The following is a 12,963-nucleotide window of genomic DNA, read 5'->3' as shown; positions in this document are numbered from 1 at the left end:
CAAATGGAACATGAAAAATAGATCGATGATGGCTAGAAGACCGGTGACGTCGACTGCCAAACACCACCCGAACAAGGAGAGGAACCGACTTCGGCAGAAGTCGTGACAGCCCCCAGCCTCTGGAATAGCCTGCCAGAGAACCTGAGGGGGACCAAGAGGCATGGAGAGGCAGCCTTTAGTTACTATGCCCCCAGCCTCTGGAATAGCCTGCCAGAGAACCTGAGGGGGACCAAGAGGCATGGAGAGGCAGCTTTTAGTTACTATGTCCCCAGCCTCTGGAATAGCCTGCCAGAGAACCTGAGCGGGGACCAAGAGGCATGGAGAGGCAGCCTTTAGTTACTATGCCCCCAGCCTCTGGAATAGCCTGCCAGAGAACCTGAGCGGGGCCTGACACTGTGGACATATTTAAAAGAGATCTTACAACACACCTTTTTAGCTTTGCCTTAGGGTCGGCAGGTGGCCTAGTGGTTAGAGCGTCGGACTAGTAACCGAAAGGTTTCCAGATCAAATACCTGAGCTGACACGGTAAAAATCTGTCGTTCTGCCCCTAAACAAGGCAGTTAACCCACTGTTCCTAGGCCGTCATTGAAAATAAGAATTTGTTCTTAACTGATTTACTGAGTTAAATAAAGGTAAAAGTTTTTATTATTATTCTTATGTTTTTTTATCCTCTTATGTTTGTTGTGTAATAAATAAATATTTTCTTATTGTCATTGTTTTTATCTATGTTTTCTGCTGTGACGCGCATTGCGTTGCATTATGTCTGATTTGATTGAGCGGTTGTGGTGTCTTTTTTCTGCTTTACCAAATGAGGAGAAACAAACTTCACACACCAGTCAGAGTTATACTTAAACTACATTTTTAATATTTTTGCAATAGCATTTGACTTTCAATGATGCACCATCTCTAATGAACCATTGAAAGTGACAACAGAAAAGTACAAAGATCTTTTATAGCCAAGATACACCCCTCTCAACTTACATGACGAACCACAGATCTTAGGAACAGTTCACAAAGGGACTTTATAATTGAGAAAGGAGTATCCTTTAGCCAGATAACATTTGCTATAAATTATCGTTCAGTTTGGTCCCTAAGACAAGGTTCTAATCTCATTCCTGGTACTTCATAGCACAGAACCATTACCTCATCCAATGGCAAAACTCAATTGTCAACTCTAGATACTCCCATCTCAAGTAAACCCCCTCTTGACCCCACTCCTGGACAAGCTCACTGAGGGGAGTGCACCTCTAGGTCATACACTGTCCCAGGATAAGTGTAAGATGAGAGACATGTAAAAGACAAGCCTGACCTCTCCCCTCTCTGGGTCCCAAGTGACTGAGGCCCAGCTGAGGGAAGAAATGCAACTGCCAACACTAGAGTCTATTAGAAATACATTCTAATAAAAAGTATATCACATCAGAATATTATACAGATATGACATCTTAATTACTTATGTTACTCAACTAATTCTGATTCATCCACCACAGGGTTAAAACTCAAGCAGGGAGTTACATTCTGTTTTTCAGGAACTCGGGCTAGTGGCTAGTGTCTAGTGGCTACAATATGGCAGCAACTACAAAGATGATCCTACATCATCACAGAAAACACTGATTGTTTTTGCTCCAATGCAATGTGTAGGGACTGCGTCCTGCTTGTGGAACTGCAATATACTGTATGTTACAACTGACAATAAATATTTGTGGGAATGTTCGTTTAAATCGTGACAAGGTTTTTATTTCAGCTGTTTAGAAGTACGAGGCAGAGACAGGCTACATACATCATCATGGTTCAGAAGAGGCTGAGTAAAGACTGAAAAGTAAACGGACGGGGAGTGTGAGCAGTAGCTACATAGTGTGTGTAAAATAACACATGAGCAGAACGTGATCTGGATCCTTAGCTTTGAGAAAGAGGTTTCCATAGAGACAGGAGAGGGCGGGGGCTAAAACTCTGTATTCGTAGCTATGGCCTATTTTAATAGCAATAAAATAACTTTTGGTTTCGAATGGTCACCTAAAAGAAAGGCTCCCCCACTTCCCAACTCCCAATTCAATGAACCTATCAGATTACAACAAGACTGAAGATTGTGGCCTCTTTTTGAACATGAACTTTAATATCTCAAATATAAACGGCTCCACATCAACAATATTATCACTGAGTGTTATAAGCTAGGAATCCATTGACTTATTCTCGTGTTCTCTTCTCAGGTGCTGATTCCTCTGACTCGCTGTAACTCTCACAAAGAGACCATCCAAGGCCAGCTGAAAGTCAGGAACCCTGGTCTCTACACTCTCATCTTTGACAACTCCTTCTCAAGGTATGATACACTACACACCTTTATTATTAGAATTACCCTGTAGTCAGTCAATACTCTTTACCTCTCCGTGTGCTTGTGTAGAGTAGAACGTTATCCCTTCTCAGCGAACGATAGGCAAAACAGTCACGTTCTTAACCGTAACCACTTCAAACCCTTGAACACACTGAAACCCACCTTCTCATGGCAGTGTGCTTCTGTAGAACATCTATCGCTAGCATCAAGTCAGTCTCCAGTTCCCATGTGCCCTTGTGGTGAAGGATGACAGCTCTCTGAAGCACTGCAGTACTATGAAGTTGCTTGTGAGGGTTTCATTTTTGTTGCAAAATTTTATATTGTTCTATTTCTTCACTACAACCCTGACAGGTTCATCTCAAAGAAAGTCCTCTACCACTTGACAATCGAGAAGACGATTATATACGATGGGAGTGATTTCTAAGCCTGGATAATGGATACTAATGCAGGGTGAAGGTTATTTTTTTTTCAAATGCTTATTTGTTTCTGGATGCCCCACCAAGTACAGTATTTTATGTTTGCTTTTGCTCTTTTATTTAAAAAAAAAAAAACAGTTTTTGTTGGATCCCTATATTTTTAACACTAATGTTTTTATGTTTTGAGTGTGTTGGTCATGTTTTAGTTAGAGCACAAACACCTTACAGACATGGTGGTTGTTTTGAACTAATGGACTCTTCACATAGAGTACAGATGTAGGGTCTTAATTTGATTACCCTCTTGCAGGAGAACTTTCATGAAATTCAGGAAATGTAAAACCTGTTGTGTATTTGAGGCTTAAAGAGGCTTCTAAAGGCTTCTACTTTTACATTTCAGACTTGATTTTCCCTTACAAAAATGTATCAAACCCTAAAAAAATGCCCATTAATTATAATCCACATAATAATTCACATTTTCTGTTGCTGCAGGATTATTTTCTTGATGTAGCAAACTGGCTCAAATTTAGATCCTACATCTGTAGGAAAACCAGGAATTGAAAACTTAACCACAGGTGAAGAGTTAAAATGGTAGCCTTATGAGTTCACTACATGGTCTTGTTAAACAGAGATAGAGAGGTTATTGCGCACACATTTATACAATGTTATTAGCTATGATTGTTTTCTATCATGGACTAACACAGTGTCCACAAGTAAGATGACACTTATTGAGCAACTGTTCACATTGTAATCACACAATACAGAGGACAATACTGGACATTATAGCATATTTTTCATGCTACAAAAACATGAATAATGTTACAAAAACAAGTACAGCTAGACTACATTGTGTTTAGGAGGAGGCAGTTACTTTGTGTCATCCTCAAATGCTGCTGGGCTGAAGGGAAGATAATTGTGTGGGAGGAAAATGGCCACTAAGTAATACAAGATTGAAAGCTTGCTACCAATTTATTGTGTCTGTGGGAGCTTTTGAAGCCGTCTGTTTAAACGAATTGAAGTCAGACTCATGGGTTATACACTATAGATGAACTCTCTTCGACCGTTAATAGGCTTTCCTCAAGTTTGTCCATAGTTCAAGATTTCAAATGAAAGACTGCAATATTTATTGTCATGTAAAAAGCACGTGGGGAGCATTTATATCCCAAAAGGATAGTTTTTAAGAAATCAATTTTCAAATGGTTTTGATGCAAAATAATGTTGAATGATAATTTCATTAAGATAACGGCAACATAATCATTTGGTTGTATTACTTCAAGGTTATATTATATAGCACACTATCAACTAACATGATCTATTACTGTGACCTATAAGCTCAATGTCACTTACTGACAAAGCAAGTGCCAACTTTTGCCTATAGGAGATAAGTTCCCTTTCAACATAGTTTTGAATTATGTTTTAATTACAAAAGACACATATAAAACTGCACTTTAAAGATTAAAAATTACGATTTTCCAAGTGCGGATGTACATGTGTTTTGCATAGCCAGTTCTTGCTATAGTTGGCATCTTTGAGAATACACTGCTGGTCCCAGGGCTTATACGGTACTCTTTTGTGTTTAGGCTATTCTCCCTGAGCACCTCAAGGCATAGTGTAGTGTACCATGGCAAGTTTAGGTTTGTGTAAGGTCTCTCTGGATAAGATCTGGATTGAGCATAACAGCAGGCCTATAGATTATATACCATCATAGGAATATGATTTTGTTATGTTTCGTTATAAGGGATTTTAGAATTTTGTTATAGCCATACATTTTAGATACCGTGTATAAATAAGACCTCCGTTTTTGGTTATTATAAGGATCCTAAGTGTTGATATTTTCCTTTGTATGTATTATAGTATCTGAAAGCAATAAGGAATGACATCTCAGTCATACCATCAGTCAAGGAGGCGACCAATGTTCTTCCCTAATGAAGCAAGCTCTGGGGTGAATTTTCCTTTAGTACAGATCTAGGATGAGCTTCCCCTCCACCAATCATAACCTTAACCCAAGATCAGATTCTAGGGGAAACTTCACCCTACCTACACCAATGGGGCTCAATAGCTACATCGGATGCTGCTTTTACAGAGAACTGTTTTCCATTTTTATTGGGAGCATTTCTTTTGTATTTTATAAGTGGTCTAAATGTGTGCAATTTGTATACAAAGCCTCATATTTTCTCTACAGTTTTGCACTTTTGGATGGAATTTAGCAATAATAATGATTTACAATGTCACAAGGAATAGTATTTTCTGGTGTTTGTAAAAGAGATTGTGCAGGGAAAGATATCCTATCTTTTTAAATTATCAAACTGAGGGCTTTCAAGAGTCTGCCACCAGCATCATGTGACTTCAGTGAAATCCACATGCCCCTATTCTTTATCTATGCAGTCACTATGATGTAAAAACATGTACAGTTCAACTTTAAAATAAAGTTTGTTAATGATGTCACTTTCTTCTTCTTCCTAACTCCTCACACCTGTTCCAGGTTGGAAGTCTTTAGCCCCGTTTATATCTGGTGCTAACATGCACTGGGTATAACATGCATCTTGTCCACATTCTGATTGTGCTCACAGTTTTAGACAGAAGTATTCAATTAAGATATGCATTGTGATCAGATCTTCCTTACCACCTCCAGAGGATCCATTGTATCTTATCTTGTCCATTGACAGGTAGCACCATTGACTTATGGCATCAATAATTGTCGTAAAAAAAACATTTTATGTTAAAAGAATATCTGTTAAATAATTTGCTTACAGGGTGGCACCAGGAACTCTGGTCACAATGCAGACACAGTGGATTTATAAGAGACTAATTTCAATACCATGTTTAGACACGACAAACGTAGAACAGATAGTGATGGATCATATCACCCTTGACTTCCGCTTTTGGACATTAACAAGGCAACACTCAATCCAGGCAGAGCGCTTTTTGTGGTTCCAGGCAGAACCCTTTTTGGTTCTAGGTAGCCCTTTCTTTCTATATGTGTAGAGTGTTTTTCAAAGTCTCAATTCCAATATGGTTTCTGAGGAACCTGCAATTTCTCTCTGGTAATTTGAAGCCTTACATGAGTAGGCTACATAGATTTGTGTGGTGCGTTAAAGCGAATGACATTCAGCCCTGAAGCTTTTTGCATGGACTCTGGGTGTTGCCACTCAAAGCCCAATTCCCCTGCACGCTCCCCTGTTGCGTTTTCAAATCAAATCCCCCCAAAATTGTCACATGCGCTGAATACAACCTTACCATGAAATGCTTACTTACAAGCCCTTAACTCTATTTATTGAACTGCATTGTTGGTTATTAAGAAAATATTTACTCAATTAAAAATGTACAAAATAAAATAAAAAGTAACACAATAAAATAATAAGTGGCTATATACACGGGGTACCGGTACAGAGTCAATGTGCAAGGGTACAGGTTAGTCGAAGTAATTTTTACATGTAGGTGGGGGTGGGGGGGGGGGGGGGGGGGGGACATTTAGTTAATTGTTAAGAAGTCTTATGGCTTGGGAGTAGAAGCTGTTAAGGAGCCTTTTGGACCTAGACTTGGCGCTCCGGTACCCCTACCTACATGAAATCATAGACTATCGTATCCACGCAGCTTGGGGGAAGCCGTGACAACAAGATGAGGCGAAAATGTGCATTGATGTGTGCGCCGGAGCTACCAGGCCATCAGTGAATTAAGTGCGCATTGTGCTTTAATGTCAATGTATGTATTGACTTCTAAGATTAAAATAAAGAGACAAATCAACTGTGTACATTCCAGTCTACAGGTGATCTGTCCAAAGTGGAAATGGCCCTAATTACACCCCACACATAATTACAGATATGTCCAATGATGCACAACAAAGGACTGGACTACAATCGGACACGAGGTTTAACGCACATAAAGCGTAGTAAACCCACAATAAAAGTTGACATGGGTGGCGTTAGTTGTGATAATCAAATTTCAAACAGATTCTAGCTTCAGTAATGTGACTTTGTAATATAGACCGCCGGTGGCACGCGCAGGCTCCAACGCAGCGGAGAGATAGTTTTAGATGCATCTCTCCCTGTGGTGGGGAGATGGGCTTTCCGCTACCTTCTTCAGCGCATGTCATTGGAGACTTAATTAAATAGACGGCAGTTCAGTGAGAGTGGACGGTTTGCTGAGTTGAACTGACGCATTCAAACAGCATCGAACACTCAAGATGCGTGTCCGTCTCTATTGGATTATTTTCGTGACGTCTTTGGCTCCATCTGTGAGTATTTGAAGTGCTTTCTGCCACAATATGACTTACTGTACACAGATGTTGATGGCCGTATTGTGCATGCATTAGACTCTAAAAGTGTAAACAACTGCCGGAGCATTGACAATTAGGTTACACGCATGTATACACAATATGTTATCGCCTACATGTTTTGGATAACTTAAAATGTCACGTGTATGATGAAGAAATACGCTGTGTACAAAACATTAAGAACACCTGCTCCTTCAATGATATAGACTGACCAGGTGAATCTAGGTGAATGTTATGATCCCTGATTGATGTCCATTGTTAAACCCACTTCAAATCAGTGTAGATTAAGGGGAGGAGACAGGTTAAAGAAGGATTTTTAAGCCATGAGACAATTGAGACATGGATTGTGTATGTGTGCCATTCAGAGGGTGAATGGGCAAGACAAAATATTTAAGTGCCTTTGAACAGGTTATGGTAGTAGGTGCCATGCTCACAGCTTTGTGTCAAGAACTGCAACACTGCTGGGTTTTACATGCTCAACAATTTCCAGCGTGTATCAAGGATGGTCCACCACACTCAGTGTACACTATCATGCATCCCTTTATTTCCTTTTTTGAAATATCAAACTTTGATGTAGCTGTATATAAAAAATAAAAAAAATTATCCCCTTTTTCTACCCAATTTTGTGGTTACGATCTTGTCTCATCGCTGCAACTCCCCAACGGGCTCGGTAGAGGCAAAGGTCGAGTCATGCATCCTCTGAAACGTGATCCGCCAAACCACACTTCTTAACACCCACTCGCTTAACCCGGAAACCAGCTACCCCAATGTGTCGAAGGAAACACTGTTCAACTGATGACCGATGTCAGCCTGCAGGCAACCGGCCCACCACAAGGAGTCGCTAGAGCGTGATGAGCCCGTTATAATACATTTGAAAGACTGCAAGGCTATATCAAATTTTAAGTGCGTGTCTGTACATGTGTTTTGCGTGCGTTTGCGTGTTTGTCTGTGTATGTGCGTGTTTGTGTGAGTGTGGAGGGGTCTTTCATTGGTGTAATTAAATCCATGGCACGAAAGCCCCATAATGAATGAGTTTGTGCTGACACTGATTGTCTTCTAATAAGCCCTGCTCCTCCATAAGGAAATTATAATTAAAGTTATTCTTCAAGGTTAATGTTAATCACATGGGACTACATGGTATCTGCAGAGTAATGATGTGATTTATTAATGAATGTTGTTTGTGCCACAAGGCAGTCACCCTATTTCCACATTTTGAAGTGTAGCCAGGCTATTAAATGAACTGCATTTCAATTATGAAATTAAAAGTAGCCTGTGTGTTCCCATATAAAAGTAGGATGTGTTAGCCTGGTGGTCCCAGATCTGTTTGTGCTGTCTGTTTGCAACCTCCTATGGCTGATGTGTGGCAATGACAATGACCATATAGCCCAATAGTTGACAAGACAACACAATTAGATCTGGGACCACCAGGCTAGGTTTGTATTGAATTGTTGTTGGAATATACTGGTCAAATATGACCATGTTGGCTTTCCTCTTCCTCCACATGGGTGGGCCTATGGTTGCCCTGGGGCCAGTCTGTTTGCGCTATCATGCCAACTCCTTGTCATGCCAATGATAATGTCGTGTTCAGCTTCTCAATGACAGCTACGTCGTTTGCAAGAGCACAAACAGATGGGACCAGGCTAGGCATACGGTGCTCTGATTTAACTAGATCCAAGGGTGATGTTGTCTCCGTCAAAATGAAATGTGATCAGTTAAGATTAAATGGTGTTCTTGGCCCATTCACTTTTGCAGAGACACCAAATAACCTAGCTCTGGTCCACGACGTTTGTCACGTTCTGACCTTAGTTCCTTTTTTATGTCTTTATTTTAGTTTGGTCAGGGCGTGAGTTGGGGTGGGCATTCTATGTTGTTTTTCTATGTTTTGTTCTGTATGTTATATTTCTATGTGTTTGGCCTAGTATGGTTCTCAATCAGAGGCAGGTGTCAGTCGTTGTCTCTGATTGGGAGCCATATTTAGGTAGCCTGTTTTCTATTGTGTTTTGTGGGTGATTGTTTCCTGTGTTAGTGTTTGCACCATACGGTACTGTTTCGGTTTTCATTTATTCTCTTGTTCTTTTGTATTTTGTATTCATTCTTATTAAAAGATATTATGGATACGTACCACGCTGCATTTTGGTCCTCCTCTCCTTCCACCAACGAAAGCCGTTACAACGTCAGTGGGAATTTCTCCATGCTCATTAATAACCTTGATTAGGAGCGCACACTAACGAGATGGACCAGAGCTAAAAATAGCCAAGCAAATACTCTATGTTCAGCTTGGAGGGTTATGACTGATTCCACTAGCCATTAGAGTCTGGTTATGAATGAACATACTTTATCTCCAAAGGTTTATGTATGTGACATCTGCCAAATTAAAACCACTGGATGTGTGTTTTACGAGCTGTTTTGTATTCCTGTCCCAAGCTAACAATATGACAGTGTTGGTGTCCAGGATAATAATGGACAGAGTGATTACCAAACTACGCTTGGTGGTGACAACAGAGTGATTACCAAACTAAGCTTGGTGGTGACAACTGAGTGATTACTAAACTAAGCTTGGTGGTGACAACAGAGTGATTACTAAACTAAGCTTAGTGGTGACAACAGTGTGATTACTAAACTAAGCTTGGTGGTGACAACAGAGTGATTACTAAACTAAGCTTAGTGGTGACAACAGTGTGATTACTAAACTAAGCTTGGTGTGACAACAGAGTGATTACTAAACTAAGCTTGGTGTGACAACAGAGTGATTACCAAACTAAGCTTGGTGTGACAACAGTGTGATTACTAAACTAAGCTTGGTGGTGACAACAGAGTGATTACTAAACTAAGCTTGGTGGTGACAACAGAGTGATTACTAAACTAAGCTTAGTGGTGACAACAGTGTGATTACTAAACTAAGCTTGGTGTGACAACAGAGTGATTACCAAACTAAGCTTGGTGTAACAACAGAGTGATTACTAAACTAAGCTTAGTGGTGACAACAGAGTGATTACTAAACTAAGCTTGGTGGTGACAACAGTGTGATGACCAAACTACGCTTGGTGGTGACAACAGTGTGATTACTAAACTAAGCTTAGTGGTGACAACAGAGTGATTACTAAACTAAGCTTGGTGGTGACAACAGAGTGATTGCTAAACTAAGCTTGGTGGTGACAACAGTGTGATTACTAAACTAAGCTTAGTGGTGACAACAGTGTGATTACTAAACTAAGCTTGGTGTGACAACAGAGTGATTACTAAACTAAGCTTAGTGGTGACAACAGAGTGATTACTAAACTAAGCTTGGTGGTGACAACAGAGTGATTGCTAAACTAAGCTTGGTGGTGACAACAGTGTGATTACTAAACTAAGCTTAGTGGTGACAACAGAGTGATTACTAAACTAAGCTTGGTGGTGACAACAGAGTGATTACCAAACTAAGCTTAGTGGTGACAACAGAGTGATTACTAAACTACGCTTAGTGGTGACAACAGTGTGATTACTAAACTAAGCTTAGTGGTGACAACAGTGTGATTACTAAACTAAGCTTGGTGTGACAACAGTGTGATTACTAAACTAAGCTTGGTGGTGACAACAGTGTGATGACCAAACTAAGCTTGGTGTGACAACAGTGTGATTACTAAACTAAGCTTAGTGGTGACAACAGAGTGATTACTAAACTAAGCTTGGTGTGACAACAGAGTGATTACTAAACTAAGCTTAGTGGTGACAACAGTGTGATTACTAAACTAAGCTTGGTGTTGACAACAGAGTGATTACCAAACTAAGCTTGGTGGTGACAACAGTGTGATTACCAAACTAAGCTTGGTGGTGACAACAGTGTGATTACCAAACTAAGCTTGGTGTGACAACAGTGTGATTACCAAACTAAGCTTGGTGTTGACAACAGAGTGATTACCAAACTAAGCTTGGTGGTGACAACAGAGTGATTACCAAACTAAGCTTGGTGGTGACAACAGTGTGATTACCAAACTAAGCTTGGTGTGACAACAGTGTGATTACCAAACTAAGCTTGGTGTGACAACAGTGTGATTACCAAACTAAGCTTGGTGTTGACAACAGTGTGATTACCAAACTAAGCTTGGTGGTGACAACAGTGTGATTACCAAACTAAGCTTGGTGTGACAACAGTGTGATTACCAAACTAAGCTTGGTGGTGACAACAGTGTGATTACCAAACTAAGCTTGGTGGTGACAACAGTGTGATTACTAAACTAAGCTTGGTGGTGACAACAGAGTGATTACCAAACTAAGCTTGGTGTGACAACAGTGTGATTACCAAACTAAGCTTGGTGGTGAGATGTGACTGCTCGTCTCTTACCTCACTCCATTCCGATGAACCAAGACCTCTAACTGCAGCATAAGGAGAAATAATTCTAAACACTGATAATAATAACAACAACAACAATAATAATTATAATATGGTCTCTCTGTTAATCTGTTCACCCTCTCCCGTTCTCTCTCTCTCTTGCTCTCTCTGTCACACATAAATTAATGTACTGGAGGCTATACATCCCTCTCGCTCTCTTTTTCCTACTTTCATTCCTTCGTTCTCTCACTTTCTCCCCCCCTTTCTCTCACTCTTTGCCTCTCTCCCTCCTCTTCCGCTCTCTCTCTCCCCTCTTTCTCCACTAATGCAATCACAGATTTGGCGAGAGTGGAAAGTTCCATTTACCGTCTGCAGTTATTTGTCAACAGAGCACTCTTATTTGTCCATCTCTATGGCTACGTTCCAAATGGTGCTACAGTACCTCTCTGCCCCATGGAAACATCTGTAGAATTGCAGGAACACACACACACACACACACACATCTCTCTATCTTACCCTCTTCCCAACAATTGTATCTATACTGTATATACTCTGCTCAAGTTGAGTGCTTTAGAGAACCCACTTTCTCCTCTGCAGTCTGTACATAGGGATCCCTACTGTAGTCTACACTGTTGCACAGCCAGAGGAAGCAGCCTAGTACGGAATAAACATATAGCATTGAAGTGTGTGTGCTTCATCTCTAAGCATAATAACTCAAATTCTCTCTCTCTCTCTCTCTCTCTCTCTCTCTCTCTCTCTCTCTCTCTCTCTCTCTCTCTCTCTCTCTCTCTCTCTCTCTCTCTCTCTCTCTCTCTCTCTCTCTCTCTCTCTCTCTCTCTCTCTCTCTCTCTCTCTCTCTCTCTCTCTCTCTCTCTCTCTCTCTCTCTCTCTCTCCTAATGTATTGTGCTTTCTCTCTCTCTCTCTCTCTCTCTCCACTAATGTATTGTGCTTTCTATCTCTCTCTCTCTCCATATGTTCTTTCATCTTAATTTTCCAGTCAAAAGCTACAGGAGACAATAATTGTGGGGTAAATTGCTTAATAAAATCTCTCTTTAGGCTATTAGCGATGCATTAGGAACAACGTAAGGCATTAACCAGACATTAAAGGCACAGCGCAGTATATACAGTACACTGAGTATACCAAACATTAAGAACACCTTCCTAATATTGAGTCCCTTTTGCCCTCAGAACAGCCTCAATTTGTCGGGAATGGACTCGACAAGTTGTCGAAAGCGTTCCACAGGGATGCTGGCCTATTTTGACACCAATGCTTCCCACAGTTGTGTCAAGTTGGCTGGATGTTCTTTGGGTGTTGGACCATTCTTGATACACACAGGAAACTGTTGAGTGTGGGGGAAAAACAGCAGCGTTGCAGTTCTTGACACAAACCGATGCGCCTGGCCATACTACCATACCCCGTTCAAAGACACTTAAATATTTAGTCTTGCCCATTCACCCTCTGAATGGCACTCATACACAATCCATGTCACAATTGTCTCAAGGCTATTTAACCTGTCTCCTCCCCTTTATCTACACTGATTGAATTGGATTTAACAAGTGGTATCAATAAGGGATCATAGCTTTCACCTGGATTCACCTGGTCAGTCTATGGCATGGAAAGTGCAGGTGTTCTTAATG

At 40.6% G+C, this 12,963-nt stretch overlaps 1 protein-coding gene across 1 annotated transcript in view; it reads left to right on the top strand.

Annotated features, from left to right (window-relative positions):
- Nucleotides 1-5,184, top strand: part of LOC120053666 (FYVE and coiled-coil domain-containing protein 1-like) — a 47,354-nt gene extending 42,170 nt beyond the window's left edge. The window contains exons 17-18 of the mRNA XM_039000838.1: nt 2,205-2,314; nt 2,678-5,184. Coding sequence (XP_038856766.1) covers nt 2,205-2,314; nt 2,678-2,750 — 183 coding nt within the window. The 3' untranslated portion in view covers nt 2,751-5,184. The remainder of the gene's footprint in view (nt 1-2,204; nt 2,315-2,677) is intronic.
- The last annotated feature ends 7,779 nt before the right edge of the window (nt 5,185-12,963 follow it).

The sequence above is a fragment of the Salvelinus namaycush genome, chromosome 9 (genome assembly GCF_016432855.1).
Source record: "Salvelinus namaycush isolate Seneca chromosome 9, SaNama_1.0, whole genome shotgun sequence".
In the NCBI taxonomy this organism is placed as follows: Eukaryota; Metazoa; Chordata; class Actinopteri; order Salmoniformes; family Salmonidae; genus Salvelinus; species Salvelinus namaycush.
Note: the sequence above shows the minus strand (reverse complement) of the source record. Positions and strands in the feature narration are given on the sequence as shown.